A 23,644-nucleotide genomic window follows, 5' to 3' on the forward strand; every position below is an offset into this window, starting at 1 on the left:
CTCGGCACACCAAAATGATTTTCACAATCATTGGTGCACCCTGTCCAAGAAAAAAAAGCTAAACTACACTGCACATTTAATCAATTTCCTTATTCATTTTTTAAAATGTCAAATCATGGCAGTTGAGTTGTACTTCAACTGCACTCCAAAGGTCCACAGTTGATCCACACTCCAAACATTTACAAGAAACATTAGCTAAAGACACATGTGCTTAACTCATTCAGTGATAGTGATAGTGGCAAAGGAGTCATGGCTATGTTTATTTATCTACTTTTATTTTTGGGATGTGGCTTTCTTTAGACAGCATTATTCAATCATGACAATTTCGTTAAATTAAAGGCAATTTAGACCTTACTTAGGCGTATCATTGGAAATGTTTGTTTATGTTAAAAAAAGGGGGAAGGTTGGGGGAAGGGGATTTTTATGTCTTCGCTGAGCCTTCATTTCTCAAATTATGTGGATTTCATTGTTTAACACAAATTGCCCTGTTTGTTTAAATGAAATCATAAAGCAGATCTTGAATGAACTTTGGGCTTTTATAAAAAAAAACGTTGAGCTTTCATATAGCGTAATACACACTAAACATGCTCAAAATGCTTTACAAAGGGTCCCTGACCATCAGCAACCCCTAACATGTAATAATAACAATAATACTAATACTAAGCATATTTCTAAAGCGCCTTTCGTCGGAACCTCAAGTGCTTAAAAACAGTACACGACGCCTGTTACGATCTTACATTTTTTTTCCGACAGAGACACCGCTGTTTACGGCCAGGTACTCATTTTAGTGGGGTGAGCAAATTGACCAATCTATTTTTACTGTTTCAACTAAAGATGACATAAATTATCAGGGGTATTAAAACTTGCCAAAATGGACTGAAATCAACTATGGAAATACCAAAGCCTACCAAAAGAGACCAAAATTGGCTGCAGAAATACTGAAATCTGCTTTGATACTTGACGAAGACCCTATCTTTTTCATGGAAATCCAATGTGTTATTATTGATTGAGCTCTACAACCATTTTATGTTAAGCCATCAAACATATTTTTAAGAAGCAGATTGTTGCACTTACATATCTGTATTTTTGTCAGTTGGTTCGCTAGATAATCAACAGTAAGTTTTTAAACTTGGTTGGTGGGTTTGTTGGTAGATGGCATAAATTTCACTTTAAATAAAGAAGCATTGGAATTCTGTGTAAAAATTTCATTAGTTGGTGGGTTGGATGGCAGATAATGACTGTAAACATTTGAGATGTACAAATCAGACCTTCCCAGAATTTTGTACTTTCATGCAGTGCTTTTTTGGTTGGCTGGAAAAGGTAAACGACACTGAAAGCAGATGTAATTTTGCTAGCCTGTTGGTAGACTAGTTGGTTGGTGGCTTATATTTCTCCGTTGCTCGGTTGTTTTGTTTTAAATAAGTTGGATAGCAAAGGAATTTGGTGTAAAGTTATTTTATATTTGTGTTCCTTGTACAAGAAATACAGCATTTGGTGGGTTTCAGCAAGTCTTAATACCCTTAATAAATAAGGTGTTTCAATTAGAGATACAGTTTTAACTTAAAGCTTGACTAAAACCTGGACATTAGTTACACAAAACGAGTCACAATTGAGTAAAAAATCAACATGAGATCAGATTTTAAGACATTCTTCATTATTTACATACACTCCAACACGGTTTCTTCGAACACACGGTTTCCTCAAACTCATTTTAAGTCTTTAATTTATCATTTATTCTTTGTTTTCATTCCATTCCTTCCTTGTACTAATTTTTACCTTGAAGACAGTACCTTTGAACTAATTTCACCCAGCTGGTGTAAAAAATTAAAAAAAAAAAAAAATGAGACTGGTGATTTCGGCCACTGGTGATGTGCTGTGACATTGATAATTTCGTATGTTTGTATCTATCTACACTTCAGGAGTGTGTATACTGTTTTGCATAACCGACACCTCTTTGCCCTTTCTTCTAATTTCACCTTTTGATCTAATTTCAATGATTTTTTTTTTGTTTGTTTGTTGCTTTAGGTCTCTTCCAACACAATTGAGGTTATATGAGAGACCGCTGAAACAAAAAAACAAGCATTCGAACACTAACAAAAATGATTTTGATAATGGTTATTTACGACTGTAAACGAATGGTGTGATACAGCACATCCCCCCCCCTCTCCAGACACAAACACCAAATCCCCTTGTACCATGACATATATATATATATATATATATATATATATATAATGCCACATAATGCAGTGAATATTAAAACTAGGTTTCTTTCGGGTATGAAGTAAAAATCTCATACCACTGAGTTACTCTTCCCCCTCCTCTCCTCCACCTCTCCATCAAATTGTTTTTGACAAGGCACAGTTTCCTCAAAGCTTTTTGCATGTCTTGAGGAGCTTGAGGAAACCGTGCTGGTGTATTAGCTCCATTAAGTGTCCCTTCTTTTTCTTCTTGAGGTTCTCCACACTGATCTTTTCTAATCAATATATACAAGAAAATTACATATTGAAAACTTTCTTTTGTATAATGCATTACAATTAAGACTAATATAATTGCTACTGTGCAATAACAAAACACACTGTCTACAGTTTGACAAGAAAACTTTAATTTTAAATATCAAACTATGATAACTTCCACTTGTCATAATATCTCAACATTTTTCTGGCCAAAATGTAAAAAAAAAAAATGTTTTATTAGTGAACAGCAGCCTGGACTAAATCTAATCAGAGTTATGAAATGTGTGTGATCGTGAATCAACCACCACAAAATTTAAGCTTTCTTTAAAAACCTGCAAAACACAATATTTACTCTTTTTTCTTCTTCATTCTGGTTAAAAACATCTAACATATGAAAATAAGCAATAAGTACATGCACTGTTATAAAACATTTGACAAAGAGATTTTAACTTTTTCATAAATGCCCAAGAAAATAGATCCCCCAATAGATATCCACAAAACCCTGGGTCCCAATCCAGCAAACAAGCCAGCAAGCCCACGTTCCCTGTACACTTGTGTCATGGCACTGATTATAAACCCTCGAGCAAGACTAGAGCTCTTCTCTGCTAACATGATTCTCGTTTTCACAACATCTAATGGAGTTGTAATGGCAGCAGATATGCCACCTGCGATAGCTCCACATATTGACGATTGCCAAGCTGTGATTGCTTGTCCAGTTTTTGCAGACCAACGAGACTTCATATGCTCCCACAAGGGAAACTGAATAATGGAAAATGGAATCTCTCTCACAACCGTGCTTGTATATCCACGATAAAACCCACGGAACCCCTCACTTCCCAGAGTTTGTTTAAAAGAAGCCCAAGAAGACCCAGTATTCAATGCTTGTGTTCGTTGTTTGACCACCTCCACTGGTACTCGTATCAGACAGGCAGCCACTTCTCCCAAGGATGCTGCAGTCATGTGACCAACAGACATGGAAATCCCCATTTCCTGGTGACCAGTACGGTAGAACATGGATTTAGATGACTCATAAACCACAAAAAATATAGCAGCCGTCGGGGCTGACCCCAAAGCTGCAGACAAGAGACCAGAGTAAATTCCTCGAACTCCTCCAGATTTCAAAAATCCAGTCTCGGACTGGAGTCTTGTCTTGATTGTGTCCAGAGGAAAAAGGATAATATCCACTGATATTCCAGCTGCGCCTCCAGCAATCAACGCTTTAATTGTCTCTCTATCCATTGCTCAGTAAAGAAATCTTGGGAATAAATTATAGTCACTTTGTTGTGTCAGCGAGATTTATCAAAAGAAAAATTTTTTGATCTTGGTAATAAGAACAAAATCTTGAATTTGATCAGCTGTTCTGATTAAGGAATAATTCTTATGTATACCAAACTTGCAATAATACAGCAATATGTTTCTGGTTACATGAAATAAACAAATATATCGTATTCAATGACACATTTTTTTGATTCAAAATGACCTTAAATAACAAAAAATATACACGACATAACATTGCGTAATATTAATCAACAAATTTAAGTACCTTTTTGAAAAAGTCTTTCAGTACCTTTTTCAAAAAGTCTTTAAAAAAAGAAAATTAATTAACATATATCTATAAATATTTGCATTGTATAACAATGAGTTGGGGTAGCATAAGATGGAATGAACAACTAAAAATTATGGCAATTCTATGAAGTGATAAAGAATAATTAACCTATTGTAGAAAGTAATTTTAATAATAGAAATTAAATATCAAATGATACAACTGCATAGACGGCTGCCTATAGTATTGATTATGTTTTGTCATGTATGCATTAAAAAGCCATGATAGATTTGACAGGCCTGTCTACTGCTTCTCTCCCTTTCAAGTCAGCAAGTTCAATGACGACCATGCATAAGGAGACTTCAGCCCCAGCCTTTTCAACCAAACGACACGCTGCTGTCATTGTACCTGAAACAGAAAGTTAAACTGTGGGGCAATTTCAGACCTAAATGCATTTGCTTTTTATGAAGTTAAATATGTTTGTTTTGATTTTTAAGGGTATTACAGCGCTTGCAACACTAAGGTCATATTGGCGCCTAAAAAGGAAGAAATTGGAATAGTAAAAGGTTCTAGAATTACAATTAAAGCACCCAAGAAAACAAAGACAAAGGGGACATTGTTGAAATAGGAAACAGAGGTAGATTCCAAGAGTACACTATCAAATTACTTAGTTTGACATCATCTAAGAGTCTCATCCAGACACAAGCACAGGTCCCCACGAAGAGGAATACACTCAAATGTTTCCGAATCATATATAATTTGTAAACAAAACATAATACAGTGCATAACAGAGAGATGATTTACAATTACAGGACAAAATAAATCACCTCTCAAAACTAACTATACATTTGACTGTTTCCCTCATAGTTAGGGTATCCGGCCAGGGTCAGGACAAAACCAAGTTATCCCATTCCAAAATAAAGACAGAAAGCATGTTGGAAAACAGATATAGGAGGATAGAACTAGAACTGCCATACAGCGACAAAACCCCATATCTCTGGCCCCCCCAGGAAAATGCGACCGATGCGGCCGCATAATTTACCGCATAATTCTGCAAAATATGGTTTTTAGCGTGAATTTATGACCATTGTGTGAAGAAAAATGAAACCGAAAAAGTCCGACGATGTTCCCAAATACGTGACAGTGACTTCCCTTTAACTTTAACTCTCTCCTTACCAGCTATTTTTAGAATTTCCCCCGAAATTTCACACCCACCCAGCACAAAATAGACTTTTCTTGCTCAAACAAGAAAGTGACATGTGAGCTCTACAACACAGTGATTAGCATTTATAGCTGTAACCAAAGCATTTCTTTAAATTTTGTGATGTACAAGAGAAATCATTTGAGGAAATTGTCGGTGGCATCGTAACGACCGTGACGATTTTCATATGGGTGGTAAGGAGAGGGTTAAAGGGAGGCTGTTCCAATACGATTCAATAGTCTGATGTCACGCCGCCCGGCAACGGCGGACATCTTGGTTCTAAACAAAGAAAATCATTACTTTTTATTTTTCATGCTGGCTAGAACTTTTCATATGCCTTGTGATCAGAATGTGTAAAAGTCAAAACATGATCAAATGTATGTGGTTTTTTTTCCCTCTGGATACCCTTTATGCTCGCCGGAGAAATACTTCATACGGGCTTCCGCCATTGTTCCGATAGTTGAGAGCCAGTGTTACTAAGTTACCATTGTATTCCAAGTGTACGATTTGATTTGTCTTCTTGAGATCTAACCAAAACCAAGTGCCAAGCGATCACTGCCTTTCTCTCGCTAACCAGCTAACGTGCGAGTTACGATCTGGATTCAAGTTTGATTCCTTTTAATAAAAGTTTTATCAATAATCAATACAAGACAACTCGACCAGAATGGATGCCTTCGTACATCGCAATGGGGCAGCGCCGAGTGCCAAAGCAAAATCAGCAACAAAGACATCAGTTACCGACCGTCACAAACAGTTTAAAAATGAAACATTTGTTAGTGCTGGTAAACTGTTTTGCAAGTCTTGCAACTTAGTGCTGGACCATATGAGAAAGTCTACAATTGACAATCACCTCAGCTCAGACTGTACCCGAGGAGGAGATCAAGAGGTACCCCCGGCAGCTTGGGCCCCTCGCGGTGAAGAACTCCATCACCTCTTCTGTTGACGTGTCACATTTTTGGCAGTCCATTTCTGATGAAGTGCCCGCTTTGGCTGCTTGTGCCAAGTGGTACATATACACCATGATCAACAGCGCTGATGCTGAGCGCAGCTTTTCTGTTTACAATCTGATATTGTCAGACAACGTCTCTGCGACATCTAGCTTTTCTGTGCTAGGCCCTACAACAAAAAATTGAGTTTTGAATTTGCGTTGTAGTTCTTTAATTTTGAATTGGTTAAATGTAAATAAATCAATGGAAAAATTTAGACAGCGATTTATTAATTTTTTCTTGTTTTGCATAATTTGTAATTTCCCTTGCATAATTTGCCTTTTTCCCCCGCATAATTTGGGATATTTTTTTGCATATTTCCGGGGGGCCAGATATCTTCGAAATTGGGTCAAATAGACATTTTTATATCATTGTGATCAGAATGATACCCTGCATCTACTCACAAAATATTAAAAGTCAATTCTTAAAAATAAAAAAAGTCAAAAGTGTTTTAATTTTTGCACTGCCTCAATACAATGACAAAACCCTGAATAACTGTCATCTGCATTTTTTGCCAAATTGGGACCTAAAATTTGCCAAAATTTGCCAAGAAATCTGCCAAAAAGACCAAAATTTGCCCAAAAATTTGCCGAGGAGAACTAAGCGTTTCAGTAAAAATTAACATGCGATACAGAAAAATATATATATAAAAGACAATTTATTACATTTAAGGAGGCTGCATTTATAAATTTAATGAAATGACTGTGAATAGTGTTGTTACAAAGATTTTAAAGGATCATTATCCATAGAGAGAAGCTTCCCTTGGTTTGGGCCCAGGCAAAGCTGCAACATTTCTCAAGTTTCGCACTTTTTTTTTTCGTAATTTTGTTTTCGTTTCTTTTTTTCCCTCAAAATTTGCCACGCGATTTGCCAATTTTCCCAAAATTTGCCACGATTTGCCAATTTTGGGAAATTTGCCAAAATTTGCGGATCGCCCTGATATTTGCGGCCGCAAAAAATGCAGATGACAGGTATAAGTATAACTCCATTATACAGGATTTTTTGTGGTATAACTAGCCGTGTAGTACCGTAGAATTGGAATTTCTTCTTTCGCTTAATAAAAAATCAATCATCAACATCATCTCATTCTTCTCTTTTTTCTTTATCCCCAACCTCCTCTTCCCCAACTCTCTACTCCTGCTCCTCTTCTTCTTCTTTCCTCCTTCTCCTTGTCCTCCTCCTCTTTCTCTCCTTCTTCCTTTTCGTCTTCTTCTTCTTTGTGCAGCTAAGTGGTCTTAGTATGACACTCGAATTCGGATCGGAAGGCCCTGGGTTCGAGCCTCACTTGGCGCATAGTTGAGGCCTAGGAAAAGGCACTTTACTCATATTCTCTCACCATACTCGGGTTTAAAATGAGTACCTGGCCGTTAACAGCGTTGTCTCTGTTGGAAATAAATTGTAATATTACCTAACAGACGCCATGTCTCGTGCTACATGTTACGTGTAGTTATTGGTCAGGGACCCCTTGTAAAGCACTTTGAGCACGTTTAGTGGATATTGCACTATATAAAAGCGCATGTTTTTAAAAAATCTTTTAAAGGTTTTTTCTCTCTTTATTTGTTTGTTTATTTAGTTAGTTTTGAATTGCTTCCTTTTTTCTTTATGAAGAATGATAGTGATTATTTTTACTACGGAGAAAATTGTTACAAAATTTTCGATGTTTCTTATGCTTTTACTTCATAATGAATTATTATGAAGTGTTCTTAAAAAAGCTTAGTAAATAAAATTGAAAGACCCAATGTAACACTTGGTTCCCAAATTTGCATCAATTATCTGCATAGTTATTGTAAAAAGTTGAAGTAAAATTTGAACAGTTATTCGGCTCTCCTGTAAAATCGGGTTTTGCCATTATACAGTGTTTTGTCGCTGTACGACAGAGAAGGCACAGTAAATGCCTCCATGCCAACTATCAGAGGTCAGGAACCCCACCCAGGAGGTTAAATATTTAGTCCATATTAATGCTTTAGATAGTAAAGATGGATTGTTTTTTGGCTATGTGGTCTTGTGGTATGACACTCGCTTTCAGATCAGAAGATCCTGGGTTCAAGCCTTGCTTGGCGCATAGTAGAGTCCTAGGAAAACTGTTTATGGCTTTTGAAAAGAACTTTGTTCAACTTTGGAAGGATTTGTTAGTTTGCCAATCAAGCTGGAAATCCCAATCTGAATTGAAAAGCTTTTCACCAGAGGCTAACTTTCTCCCAAATCATACAAAATCTCAATGTAAGAAAAGCCCAGAGATGTTCATTCAAACTCTGAATGGATTTCTTATTGAACAACTTAGCCATTGATATTATCACTGTGAAAATAATCAAACATAGAAGTGAGATAAGAAAATTTGTTCTCTAATTTTTCAAGAGGGATAGCACAGATGGGATATCTTCAATTAAAACAAAAGGGGAAAAGACATTTGACCAGAGTCTGGTGTGACAAAAGTTTGTTATGTCACACCAGATACTGTTCAAATCCAATTTTCCTCTTTAATGATATCATCCGAGTCCTTTTAAAACCTTGAGCCTTATTTTTTTATTTTATCATGGATGATTTACCTCCAGTTGCCAGAAGATCATCAATTATCAAAACCTTTTGTTTGGGCTTGAGTGAGTCTTTCTTAATTTCACAGGTGTCCTGGGTTGATAAAGAAACAAAAAATGAAAAATGAAAAATATGTGCTTGAAGTAGAGTTATGAAAAGTGATAAAGTCGAAGCTGCTTAATTGGAATCAACTCAATAAAGCAGAAATTATGAAGCGCTGCTGAGCACTTTATCAGTGAATAGTGAAGCAATATATATGTAAAAAAAAATATTTATAAAATCATTCATTATTGTTTATACTGTGTTAAATTCAGTAGAGTGGGTTAGGTCCCTACCTGGGCCAGTGTTGTGCTTGACATGCTAAACAAGATCGAGGCCTGTACATCCCATCAACAATGAGCTTACTGCATTGATTTTGATAGAAAGATATGTACAGTGAAACCTCGTTTACCACCATATTTGGGACCAAGACAATCACGGTCCGAACTCTAATTAGAAATCATACCTTTAATAGGTTTAAACATCTATTATACCCCCCTAATTAGTATACCATCTCTCATGACAAATAAATATATACATTATTATATGTGTGGCTATGTGAGTATGACACTCACTTTTGGATCGGAAGCTCCTGGGTTCGGGCCCCCCTCTGTGCATAGTTGAGTCATTGGAAAAGGCTCTTTACTCACATTCACTCACCATACTCAGGTGTAAAATGAGTACCTGGCCATTAACAGCATTGTCACTATTAGAAAAAAATTGTGATATCGCCTAATAGGCATCCTGTCTCATTCTACATGTTCCGTGTTGCTGTTAGTTAGTGACCCTTTGTAAAGCACTTTGAGAACGTTTAGAGGATATTGCACTATACAAAAACTCTAGTTTAGTTTAGTTTAGAATAAATCTGACAAAAATTATTCGACCACTCTAAGTGATGGAATTTTATTCTTTATTGTGATACTCCTTGACAACCAGTGGGAATTTATTACCATAATCAAATAATTCAATAGATGAATTATTTGATTATAAAATCTGACTGGGTAAATAAAACCACTAGTCAGGAGAATTTTCATTAATAAATTACATAATTTGAATTTAAGTTTAATTCTCCCCTTAACCAACCCTTACAACGAAGCTCTGAAAATGTTCCAGTTAACCAGAACACCCTCCAATAACTAGTAGAAATTATCTAGATAAAATTGGTCACAGACAAATCATTCCAATTAAGTGCAGGTCCGGGGAAGTGTGGTTCAGCGGTAAGGTACTAAAAAGGTACAGAGTTTGATTACACCCGCCAATGCCTGGATTCCAGTCTTCCTTTGGTATAGACTTTAAAGACAAATTTCCCTTTGGGATGAATAAAGGGAATGTATTATTTTATGTATGTGATATTCCAATTGTAGCTTCAAATATATCACATACATTTTTATTTTTTTAAATGTCTCTATGTCATGTACACAAACCACCTCTTCATTATTCCACAATCCGGATCTCTTAAGCTCTGTCATGCGAGGCGAAAAAATTTAATTCACTATAATAAGAAAATTAAATTCAGTGTAATCTAAAATAATATATGGAACCAAGTTTATCCCTATGTAGAATTGTTGAATGGACAGTAACCAATATTTGCTAACCTTGGGATAGGATACTAGTTCATTGCAAAGTCCTTTCTGTGAGATCTGACAAACTTGGTTCCCCAATCAATGTTGGGTCGGCAGAAGATTTAGTAAAATGAGTAAAAGTTTCTTTAATCCAGGATTTAAACTGCTCCTCTTGTTAAAGAGATACAACCTGTTTAATTATCAGAATACTCTTCTTACTAAACCTTATAAAAATTTCAAGCTTTCTAGTTTAATCACTCACCGACCCATACTCAAGCTGGTAAGTCACAGAGTAAAGCTCTCCAGGCAGTTTTCCTTTCTTCCTCACTGGCACAAACGGAATGTTCAAAGCCTGGGCTAAAATCGGACCAAATAAGAATCCACGAGACTCAAGTCCAACCACACACTCAGCTTTGGGACAGTTTTCCTTTGCAGCCTGAATGATAAGGTCAATGAGATCCTTGAATACAGATGGGTTCTCAAGAATTGGGAATAGATCCCTAGAAAAAAAAGAAAAAACAAAGTCAATGCCATAGAGAAAAAAATATTTAAATGGGGGTGGGACATTTATCATTTGCAACATTCTGTAGAAAGAAGGCCGAACCAACGGTGTGAGACAAATGTCTTACCCATTTGACCATGCTATCCACATGAATGAAGAGGTATATAATTATGTATACATAGTCAGCTACAATCCCTCAACAGATTTGTTTTTTGGGAATTTTAAAAACTTTTATTCATATCTATTAACTTTACTTATTTCTTTTCCTATTCCCATGTGCATTGCATAGGTTTTTGCATTCTCGAAAGTGAACAACTGTTTAAAAGACCGGAGTTTCAAAAAAGTGACAGTGTTGTGTAAACGCAGCTGCTTTACACATAAATAGTCACAGAGAAAAAAAAAAGTGGTTTTGTAAAAGTAAAAAGTTTGCAAACTTGTTTGGCATTTTGAGTCACAGTTATCTGCCATGTGTCTGAAATAGACTACAATAGACCCTGACGGTAATGTTTTTATCTAAAAGAGCTCTATAATCGCCATGTTGCTCCCTAGTGCTGTACTGCAATAGACTGCTCAGTTTCTGATCAGACGATAAAGAGCCGTGTTTCTCATGTTTCACTGGGATCAATGTGGCTGTGCAGATTGACCCTGGGACTCTTATGAGCACCTGTGGGGATTGAACCAGGGACCATATAAAATGGATACCCATGAAGATTATATATCAAGGACAATAGGAGGCTAATATTAGAGGGGAGCTAACTGAGAGACCATGGGATGTCAACAGATGATAAGTAGAGAGTAAACCCAGGACTTTGACTATGAGATTTGAACACCAGGGAGGGATTAAACCTGGGGCTTTAGGATGGTGGCGCTGATGGGGATTAAACTGGAGGCTGGCTGTAAGATGTAGAAACAAGTGGGGATTAAACCCCGGATGGACACAAGAGAGGTTAGTAATAATTTTTTAGATGGACACCAGTGGTGAGTGAGCCCAGGAATGGGAGTTGTACACCACTGTGGAGTGAACATGGTACCACAGGTATAGACACCAGCAGGGAATTAGCTCGGCACTATAGGAGGAGGTAGACACCAGCGGGAGTGAACCCAGGATACGAGAGGGGGACACGACTGGTGAGTAAACGTAAAAACACTGGTTATAGACTCCAGAAGGGAGTGAGCTGGGGCTATGAAAGGTGGACACCAGTGAGGAGTGAATCTGGGACTTTGGGAGGTGTACAACATAGGGGAGTGAGCACAAGTCTATGAGAGGATGACAACAGTGGCGAGTGAACATGGAACCACTGGATATGGACACCAGTAAGGAATGAAGCTGGGGCTTTGAGAGATAGTCACCACTGGGGATTGAACACAGGACTACCAGATATGGACACCAGTGGGGAGTGAACCCGGGACCATGGAAGGTGGATGCCACAAGTGAGTAAATGTGGAACCACTAAATATGTGCTCAAGTGGGGAGTGAACATAGGGCTATGACGGCTATGAGAGGTGGACACCACTGGGGAGTGAATCCGGGACAATGGTGGGAGATTACACCAGTGTGGAATGAACCCTGATTATGACTATGGACACTGCTGGGGAGTGAACTGGAACCACCAGATATGGATACCAGTGAAGAGTGAACCAGGACTTTGGGAGGTGGACACCATAGTGGAGTGAGCACAAGGCTATGAAAGGTTGAAACAAGTGGGGAGTGAACACGGGCTGTGAGAAGTGGATATCACTGGGGATTGAACATGGGACCACTGGATATGAACACTAGTGGGGAGTGAAGCCGGGTCTTTGAGAGATAGACATCACTGGGAAATTGAACACAGGACTACCAGATATTGATATGGCGGAAAACACAATAATGACAGGAAAAGCATTTTCTACATGGCCAACACAATAGATCAAAATCTAATTGAGATTTGGTGACTATAGTTGCTGTTTTTGATAGATCAACTCTTCCTGGAGCTGTGGTAGCAAAATGGTGGCGAAATTTTGTTCCTTTATATTTTTTTAGGATTTATTACTGAGCGAAATTGGCGTTTTGAAGACACGAAGGTTTTACTTTCGTTTTTAGAATGCATCAAATGAGGTAAGTGAATCAACAGTTTCCATTTAAAGTTAACTTTATGTTTTGTTTTTAACAAAAGTTAGATGTATTAACTACAATTTGTATGATTTAAAAATGAATAAAAATATTTCCATCTTTGTTTATAAGTTATTTCCTGCATATGATGTAATCACGTTATTTTCGTGTCTCCGATGTGACAAAGGAAACTTAATTCTATATACATGTATCAGACAAGCTTTGAAATTTTTAACTACAAATTTGTTCAAGTGACTAAAATTAAGCCTAGGAAACTGGTAAAATTAACAAAAAATAAAAAATTTAACATTTTTAGTGGTTTTTAGAGCGAATAATGGGGTACAGGAGATTCCGTGTCTTCAATTTTCTGCCCATTCACCAAATTTCAATATCCTATTTTATTATTAATTATGAAAGAAAGTGTTTGAAAATTGATTGGAGACATTAATCTTGCTCTGGTTTTGTGTTTTAAACTTTGATTTTTGACTTGAAATTTTGGAAAAAGTTTTTCTGAACAAAATGTAGTTTGGTGTCACCTGCGTGGGTCCCATCTGCATGGGCACCAGGAATTCTGAAATGTGTGAACTTGGACATTGTTGATGAATATACAATTCATAAATGTAAAGTTTGGTACCCTATGCTGAATATTTCAATATAAGTACAAATCTGAACATTTCTAGCCGTTTAAAAACACAAATTGCTAATTAATTGAATTTTGTGTATTAAATATATTGATTCGCTCTCTTATCTCATAATTTTTGTGTCACTACAACATTCACTCTTCTTTCCGGGAGGATGCAGCGTTGTGATCTGACCATCTGATCTAAAAGCATGTTATCCAGTATGAAAATTTTGATTAGCTACAATACAAGATACACAGGCTTGAGAGATATTACTCCACAACTGTGAGTTTGCTAACTGATAGGGATAAAATCTGTAATAGCACCTAAGGAATGAATTACATGTTAAAAGGAAAAAATGCTGTACGACTTGCCAAAATGTTCCAGAAATAAGTTTGTAATGAGATTTTAGACTTATTTATATATATATATCATTTTATTAGATTCATATGCTAAATTATTTCATAACATTGCACTTGAACCTCTGTGATATAGCAAACAACAGTTGTAAGTGTGAGTAGTTGTTCTTAAGAACGCCTTTCTTATAATAGGTACTTCCATTGCGGCCGCGATTCCCCCAGTCCCTCCCTCGCTTGATCGTGTGCCTCAATTTCCCCATCAAGTTACATATCAACTCTTTTTTCTGGGTCATGTTTGCTATTGGTTTTGCGGTGTATTGTAAAATTGTTTCCTTATTTTAAAAGTTCCGATGTTGAGGATTGTTTCTACATAATTTTCTTTAAAATTAATAGATTCTATCTTGTGGTGATTTCACAATGAAAATTTGTCAGTTTTTGTCGAAACGTAACTCAAAAACTACTCATCCGACAATAAAAATGTTAAAAATGACAGAATCGTCGACCTTTCCAATTATCCATGAGCAGGCGACATTCTAAATAGAACACCGGCAAGACATCACAAAGAACCGGCAAACGCGCCCTCTAAAATGCTTGAATTTGGAGGCGTGCCGGAAGTTGATCTACGAGTAACCAAATTTAAACTCCCACTTAACTTTCTTCTTTTGTCTCGATTGCCGAAGTTGTGGATTGGTTTGGTTTTAATTTACATCATCTGTTGTTGACAGTTCAGTTGTATTGTTCAACGTGGAAATGTGATTTCAGCTTCATGACCAGTTATCGAAGTTCATTCTATCTTTGAATTTGTTTCGGATTTGGTGAATATAAATATAATTGATATTATTTTTAAAAAGTGAATTGGTGCTTGCCTCTGCCAGCTTACCACCCACCACCTGTTGTTTCTTTTATTAATTATTGATCTTATTTTATTCATCTTCTTTCTTTTTCTTTTTCCTCCTCCTTTCCTCTTGATTCTCTTTTTCTTCTTCCCCTCCACCACTACTTCTCCTCCTCCTCCACCACTGCCACTTCTTCTTCTTCAACTTCTCTTCCTCCTGCTTCTTTTTTTTTTCCTCTTTCATGTTTAATGATGAACATGTTGTCTTTGAAAACCGGGCTTTGCACACCATGGATGAGACATTTTTAGTAACTTCTTAGCGTCTTAGTCTTAGCAAATCATATTCAAGAATTGGATTTGCCCTTGCAGGGATTGCTTCTCACTTTTTTCTTAACTGTAACTGTAATCTATGTCTATATTTTATACATTCTTAATTCACCCTTTATCTTCCCCCTCTTCATGTCTTGTTGATTAATGTTGGCAGTCAGGTAGTTTTGAAAAACATGTTTTGCAGCATGTGCGAGACCTTGTCTGAAGGCTTCTGCCCAATTGAAATTTTTTTAAAATACATAATAATTTAGCATTGAAAATAGCTCGCCCTTGCGGGAAATTACTGCTCTCTTTTTTGAAATAGTAACTTAGCAATTTGTTATTAAATTGATTATTTGAAACTGACTACCTTCAGTCATTATTCTCACATTGTTCATCATTCTTTTTAACTCAAGACATCATTTTGGCTGATCAAGATCCTGCTTTGACTGCTTATATGAACAGTGAGCTGCTGCCACTGAAAAATGGCAATGTAATTTATATCTACCTTTGTCACGACTAAGACATTCCAGTAACTGCAAATTACATACATACACTTTTCATCAATCAAAGCTATGACTGCACATGTGATGCAATTGCTTTGAAACTAAGACGTTTGGTGAAGGAATATAAAGCAGAGAAAGAACGAAAGCAGGATTATCCTAAGTTACAGAGTCTCCTGGCATCCGAATTCAGTGTACCTGTGTCTGGTAGGAAAAGAAATGTTGTGGAGGGGGCTGCTATCGTGGATAGGGATAATGAGACTCAGGCTGTAAATCCACTGGAATTGAGAAATGATTGTGCAAAATGTCCTGGGGTGCGAGTGGAGAAACAAGGATTATTTTAAAAACTTAAGGATACCTGCACCTCTCTTCGGAGACAGAGAAATATAATGTCCAAAACTTACAATGTAAAACGTGTCAATTACAAAATTCAAAGAAAAGACGTGATGATAGAAAAAAGGCAGACTGAGTTAAGAAGTTTGAGAAGAGACAAGAAGTTGTTGGAAAGGAGGGTGAAGGCTTTAGAGTTGGTGGGGGAAAGGACTTATTTTCTCAAGATGTTGGAAAGGGAGAAGAGAAAACGAGTTAATACCGAAATAGCACTAAACAAAGCAAAGTTAAAATTAAAAAACCTGGAGGATTTGTGACGGAGTGAGCAAAATAGAATTCTGATTTTGGAAAGTGAATTAGAACAACCAACAAATGGAGACAACGATGTCATCAATACTCACACAGGACGTTATTGCGACAACATGCGACTGGCAATTTATAAATGCTTGGTCAGCAATGTTCCTGTGGAGAGAGCTGGCGACCTGATTCTATTCATCTCCTCTGTTCTTCAAAACCAACAGCTTTCCTGTGCTCCGGGACCCTCGCCAGTTTGCCGAATGGCTCATAAGGTTGGTGTGCTGTCCGACCTCCAGACTGCAGAAGCCATGTTTTTATCGGACAACACTACACTTGCATGGGATGTCACCTCCATTGAGGGCACTCATGTGAATGAGGTTCACATTGTTACCTCACATAGGAAAACTATGTACCTGCAGATTGGTCACTTGTCCAGTGGAACAACAGAGGACTATTTCAACCACATAGTCAACACCTTCAAGGGAATTGCGGCATCATATGCTTCCTATACCGACCAGACAATGGAGGATGTCTTAAGCATATTTTATGCCAGCATAACCTGTACCCTGACAGACAGAGCTGCCGTCAACCACTGCGTCAGTGCCGAGCTGAGTATGCTCCTAAACAAAGAACTGGTAGAGCTAAACTGCAACGTCCATCCACTCGACGGGTTAGCCTCAACCACGAGAAAAGCACTTGGTATTCGTGACAGAGCTAAAAATATACCAAGTAATGTATATGGCAAGGACTGTCGTGCAGCCAAATTCATTTATTGTTTTTCAAAACTTCGATACAAAGCAAGTTCTGGTGATCCTGCAGGATTCAAACTATTTTTAGACAGATCTGGACTCAGACAAGGCATTCTTCCTCGGTATGTAGGAAACCGGCTCCATGTTTTGTTCCACTCTGCAGGCATCATTTACAGCCTAAAGGAATCATTCACCACCTACCTGAAGAAGTATTGCACTGCAACCCAGATTCGCCTGTCCCTTCTTGGAGACCTGAGTAACAGTGATATAATGGTGCAGGTACAAGTTCTAGGTCTCTTTGGAAAATTCTTGACTGGACCCTGGATGCACCTCTTCTACAGGAATCCAGAGCAGAAGAGATATTTGGAAATGGTGCCATATATGAAGAGATGTATGAATTATCTGCATGAGCTCTCTGCTGACCCTTCTAAATTGCTTGAAGACAGCGAAGATGCCTTCGGAGTCCCCATTGCAGCTGACAACGTCTATCTAGCTCTGAAGAAGGACCCTGCTGCAGAATCCTTTCCTGACATAGTTAAATGTGTCTGTTCTGCCATGCTTGCCACTCTAAGGAGACAACTAGCTCCTTACATCGACGGACGTTTTAGTCAACCAACACCTTCCATGCTGTCACAAACATCTTCGGCCCCTCTCAACAACATTGCCGCAAAGCGCATCTTAGGAATGTTTGACGCCTTGTCCCGAAAGGCCCCCAATGCAACTGTTGGCTTTGTTGACAGTAAAGTAAAGGCTGCAATGAATGGCACCCTCAAATATGTCATGGAGAAAGGACAACTTCTTAAACAACAGATGCTGCAATATGCCATCAAGAGGGCCCCAGTAATAATCAAAGAGAGGAAGGGTAGGCACAAAGAAAACCTTTCTGCTGCTCAAGAACGACAAACATTGAAGGTGCAACAGAGAGATGCAACTGCCAGACGCAAAGTGGAGAAGGAAATTAAAGCTCTACTTATAAAGGAAGATCATGCTGGAATCCTTGAAAAAGTGGATGCATAGTTTTGTATCTAGCTTATTGTCGGGCACAATTCCTTCATCCTCCTTTCTCCATGTCTGGGATGTTGATGGCGAGGATACTACATTCCGTGGCACCGTCTGTGGTTTCAAAGTCGTCCGGAAAATACGTTCTTTATTGATAGACTACGCAGCTGAAAAGGCACCAGGTCTACTGTGACCCTAAGCGAGATAGTCACAGACAGTCTCATGGGCGATCTGGTTGTCATCAATGCAAGCATGGATGATGAATATCGGGAAGATATGGAACTAAAAAGATGATGCTCCAATCTTCAACTCATTAAGCCTTCTTCGGATTGTAAAGAGGTGAGATAATGTGAGAAAGTGTTCATTTTGACTCATTAATTTGCTAATAAATCTCCTAATTACGTCAACTCAATATGTAGAGCTGTGCAACAACAAAAAGTCTTTAAATTTTTTTTGTTTCTGTGTGCACATTTAGGGTCAATAACGCTGAAAATGTAGGTGCCTAGGCCTAGTAAATGAAAATGATATTATTTTTCTTTTCATAGTATTTGTTACATCTGAATGTTTCATGCAATTCCAACAAACAGTTTGTTTTTTATGACCAAAGATGTTAACATTTCAGTCGACTCGAGGAAATGCCCATTTCCGCTCGTTTGTTCATAATTGGAGTTAGACACTCAAAATTTAAGCTGTCGAATCAATGTGAAGAACTTTATTCCATTTCTCAACCTTTTCCATGTCTTCTCTAACACTAACAGTTTCGTGCAAATCAATCCACATCTTTTTGCTGTACAACAAAAAAAAATCTTTGAATTTACAGGGGAAATCTTTGCCTTTTTTTCGTTTCCGCATGCACAGTTGGGTTCAATAAGACTGAAATGTAGGCGCCTACTCAATGAAAATGATGTTATTCTAGTTCTTTTCAAGGTATTTGTTACATCTGACAGTTTCATGCAATTCCAACAAACGGTTTGTTTCTTATGACCAAAAATGTTAAAGTTTCGGTCATCGATTTGAGGAAATACCCATTTCCGTGTGTTCATTCATAATTGGGGTTAGACACTCAAAAGTTCAGCTGTTGAATTATTATGGAAAACTTTATTCCATTTCTCAACCTTTTCCATGTCTCCTGTAACAGTTTCGTGCAAATCAATCCACAACTTTTTGCAGTACAACCAAAAAATCATCAAATTTTTAGGGAAAATCTTTGAATTTTTATGTTTCCACGTGCACATTTAGGGTCAATAACATTGAAAATATAGGTGCGTACTCATTGAAAATGATATTATATTTATTTTCATAGTATTTGTTACATCTGAAAGTTTCATGCAATTCCGACGAATGGTTTGTTTTTTATGACATAAAATGTTACAATTTCGTCCATTTTCGGTCACGGAATTCGGTACTTAAATACAAGTATGAAGAAGGGGTAATTCACGACACATTTTTGGCCATAACTTTGCTTCTAGTAAAGCTAGAAAGATAATTTTTGCACCTTTGTGTTTGTTGTCTTAAGGGCTTTGCCATAAGATAAGTTTTGTTCTTATATTCAAACTTTGAATTTTTCATGAAAGTCCCTTATATATAGAGACCAGTGGCAGTGGGGAATGAACTCGGGACCATGGGTAGTGGACACCAGTGCAGAGTGAACCCAAGGTTATGGCTATGGATTCCACTGGGGGAGTGAACCCGGGGATTTGAGAGATGGACACCACAGGGGAATGAACATAGTCCTACCAGATATGGATACCAGTGGGGAGTAAACCTGGGACCATGGTGGAAATGAAAGTGGACATCAGTGGGAAGTGAACCTAGGCCTAGGGCTTTGGCAATGATGGTCCAACACTTCCGACCAAATTCCAAATAGAAAAGAATCACCCCCCCCCCCCCTCGCGCTCAAAACTCCACTTGGCTAGGACAAACACCGAGGTCAAATTAAATCGCATAAAATTTGGATGGATTTGAAACATTGCACTGAAAGAAAATGAAAATTAATGATCCATTAATGAATGTCTCCTCATCAGTTCTCCAATTCTCAACTCCAAAAAATGAATGACTTTCAATGACTTTTTGTCAATGTCTGTCAATCCTAACATGAATGAGAAGACCCTTCATTGATTTCAACATCTTTTTAACAACGCAAGTACATACACAAACTGTCATTCATTACCTAAAAGTCACCCCAGGTTTGGGAAAATCGGGGTATTCGGCAATGCCACTTCGCACACGGTGAAGTTTATCGTCGGCCATGTTGACCTTCACATTACAGTTGAAAGAGCAAAGTGCAAAGTTTAAGGTCAAGATGCTCCGCTGATTGAGGCTTCGTATTTTAAATAAATAAATTAATTAATTAATTAAATAACCATAGAATTAAACGAATGAGAATACGTACGAAGCCTAAAAAGTGTCCACTGATGAAAGCATTCAGCGCCATTATAGATAGAATGCGCTTGGCCAAGGAGTTCACAACATTGCCATCCGGAAGTATAACGGACCAACACACAAACTCTGTGTAACCATGAACGTTTATAGTCTGGTTAATACAGTTTAGTGAGAACAACTCACAAACGATGATGGCAAAAACAATAACAAAGGCCTGAGTGACGTCATCTGCATACTATCTATATCTTCGGCTGGGAATGTAAGCATTGCCATTCATTCGGTCTCTATGTCAACATAACGACACAAGAAAAACAACAAACAATATCAAAATCCACAATAAAATGATTCAGAACTGTTGCGTATATTTATGGCACAATGAAGCTGTCATAAAATGAAGTTAGAGAATGTGTGTAATCATGTATTATAATAACCTATAATGTGTTATCCAACCACCACATCATCACTGTCACTACTACTACAACCACCATTACCACTTCATCACTACCACAATTACTACAACCACCACCACTGCATCATTATCACTACCACCACACCACCACGACACCATCATCACCACTACAACGACCACCACTCCATCATCATCACTACCACTACTACTACACTATCACTACCACCACTATTACAACCACCACCACCACATCATCATCACGACCACTACAACTGCAACAACCACCACTACATCATCATCACTACCTCTACTACTACAACTACCACCACAATATCATCACTAACACCACTACTACAACCACCAGCACCACATCATTATCACTACCACTACTACTACAACCACCACAACCACATCGTCATCACTACCACTACTACTGCAACCACCGCCACCATATCATCATCATTACCACTACTACTACAACCACCACCACCACCACTACTACTACAACCACCACCACCACTACTACTACAACCACCACCACATCATAATCACTACCTCAACTACTACAACCACCACCACAATATCATCACTACTACTACCACCACCACCACCACATCATCATCACGACCACTACAACTGCAACAACCACCACTACATCATCATCACTACCTCTACTACTACAACTACCACCACAATATCATCACTAACACCACTACTACAACCACCAGCGCCACATCATTATCACTACCACTACTACTACAACCACCACAACCACATCGTCATCACTACCACTACTACTGCAACCACCGCCACCATATCATCATCATTACCACTACTACTACAACCACCACCACCACCACTACTACTACAACCACCACCACCACTACTACTACAACCACCACCACATCATAATCACTACCTCAACTACTACAACCACCACCACAATATCATCACTACTACAACCACCACCACCATCACCACCATATCATTACCATTACCACTACTACTACAACCACCACAACCACATCGTCATCACTACCACTACTACTACAACCACCACCACCATCACCACCATATCATTACCAGTACCACTACTACTACAACCACCACAACCACATCGTCATCACTACCACTACTACTGCAACCACCACCACCACCATATCATCACCATTACAACTACTAATACAACCACCACCACCACATCATCATCACTACCACTACTACTACAACCACCACCACATCATCATCACTATCACTACTACTACAACTACAACCACCACCACATTATCATCACTACCACTACTACTGCAACTACCACCACCATATCATCATCATTGAAATATTTTTTTTTTAAATTGAGCTTTATATAGGGCAATATCTACTAAATGTGCTCAAAGCGCTTTACAAGGGGTCCCTGGTCAACATTTAACATGTAGGACGGGACACGACGCCTGTTAGACGATATTACATTTTTTCGGACAAAGACAACTCTGTTAACGACCAGGTACTCATTTTACACCTGAGTCGGTGAGAGAATGTGAGTAAAGAGCATTTTCCTAGGACTCAACTATGCGCCGAGCGCGAGGCTCGAACCCATGACCTTCCGATCCGAAAGCGAGTGTCATACTACTAGACCACATAGCCGCATCATTACCACTACTACTACAACCACCACCACCACATCATCATCACGACCACTACTATTACAAACACCACCACCACCATATCATTACCATTACCACTACTACTACACCTACAACCACCACCACATCATCATCACTACCACTACTACTACAACTACAATCATCACCACCACCAGATCATCATCTGGCCTTTTTGCCTAGGACGTAATCATTAATAGAATGTTGTGTGGTTTTGACCGTGAAGAAAACCTTAAGAAGTCACATTTATATCATTTTAGAGACATCGTTTTGAATAGTTTTGTGTTAAACGAGCGAGCAGGAAGTTATTTTCTTAGATTTCATGAACGGCCGATCAGCGTTTGTTTACTACAGTAACGCGATTCCCAGCCCATGTCTCAATGGCGGATATTTTTCTCATCGAGGCCGCTCGTTGGTTAGCCAATAAGAGCACCGTACGGTTTCCATTGGGTAAATTCCTTGTAAATAACTAAATAAATAAATAAATAAATTTAATAAATAAATAACAAAATAGTCATTTACACAACCCGTGTGCACGCGTTGACGTGGATATCTTCACAACCTTCTGATGGATTATAATGATAATTAATTGTCTCGAACACTCAAAAATTCTACTGCTTACCAAATCCCGTCACTTCACTGCGTGTGTCCGCCATCGAAGATAAAACCCCCACTCATTGTAAATTAGTATGGTCACAGGGAATCCACATATCGGGACCAAGCACGTCTGTTCCTGGCTAGAGTCACAACTTCGTCAATGAGCATAGAACCAAGCCAGGGCACAAACAGCCCATGTAGTAGAGTGCCTGCTGGTCTAATTGTCGAGCTCTTCAAGTAGGTAATAAAAGTTCGACGCGGAAGATATGCCCACTGTATCACTGTAGCTACCAGGTCGAATTCGGGGCGTTTTGCGGTTTCTCTGTAGTCTTCTCCCGTAATGATGAAAAGGCATCGGCTGTTGCTGCCATTCACAGTTTTAGTTACACCCTTTGTAAGTCGCCAAGCCTCGCAACCATGTGTGAAGACAGAGCAGACACACTAGAGATGACTCTGCTGGTCATATTTTAGATTGGGTAATTGTAGAAAATTCAGAGTTCCAAAAAAAAAAAACGCTACCGTCGATTATCTCCCCTTTTCGGACCACTCCCTCATTTCTTTCAATCTTGACGTTTCAAAACCATGCCAAGAAACCACCACCACATCAACCAGAAACATTAAAGGCATTAATTTGGACAATTTCAGAGGCGATTTAGAAACAAAACTTACTAAAAATTCAATGAT

General features: G+C 38.2%; 3 protein-coding genes across 3 annotated transcripts; 1 reads left to right on the forward strand and 2 right to left on the reverse strand.

Moving 5' to 3' along the window:
- Nucleotides 1–2,442: 2,442 nt before the first annotated feature.
- On the reverse strand, nucleotides 2,443–20,178 carry LOC144977240 (adenine phosphoribosyltransferase-like). Its single transcript, XM_078922253.1, has 4 exons — nucleotides 20,082–20,178; nucleotides 10,582–10,819; nucleotides 8,733–8,811; nucleotides 2,443–4,407 (listed from the first exon to the last, which is right to left on the reverse strand). The coding sequence occupies exons 1-4, from the start codon at nucleotides 20,159–20,161 to the stop codon at nucleotides 4,271–4,273; spliced, it is 534 nt and encodes a 177-aa protein (XP_078778379.1). The 5' UTR covers nucleotides 20,162–20,178; the 3' UTR covers nucleotides 2,443–4,270.
- LOC144977239 (mitochondrial S-adenosylmethionine carrier protein-like) lies at nucleotides 2,877–3,695 on the reverse strand. Its single transcript, XM_078922252.1, has one exon. It carries the CDS (start codon nucleotides 3,693–3,695, stop codon nucleotides 2,877–2,879), a length of 819 nt encoding a protein of 272 aa, XP_078778378.1.
- On the forward strand, nucleotides 14,831–19,793 carry LOC144977238 (uncharacterized). Its single transcript, XM_078922251.1, has one exon. The coding sequence runs from the start codon at nucleotides 16,289–16,291 to the stop codon at nucleotides 17,927–17,929; it is 1,641 nt and encodes a 546-aa protein (XP_078778377.1). The 5' UTR covers nucleotides 14,831–16,288; the 3' UTR covers nucleotides 17,930–19,793.
- Nucleotides 20,179–23,644: the final 3,466 nt, after the last annotated feature.

Source organism: Berghia stephanieae, chromosome 7 (genome assembly GCF_034508935.2).
Source record: "Berghia stephanieae isolate SIO BIC M18660-M18661 chromosome 7, UCSD_Bste_1.3, whole genome shotgun sequence".
Lineage (NCBI taxonomy): Eukaryota > Metazoa > Mollusca > Gastropoda > Nudibranchia > Aeolidiidae > Berghia > Berghia stephanieae.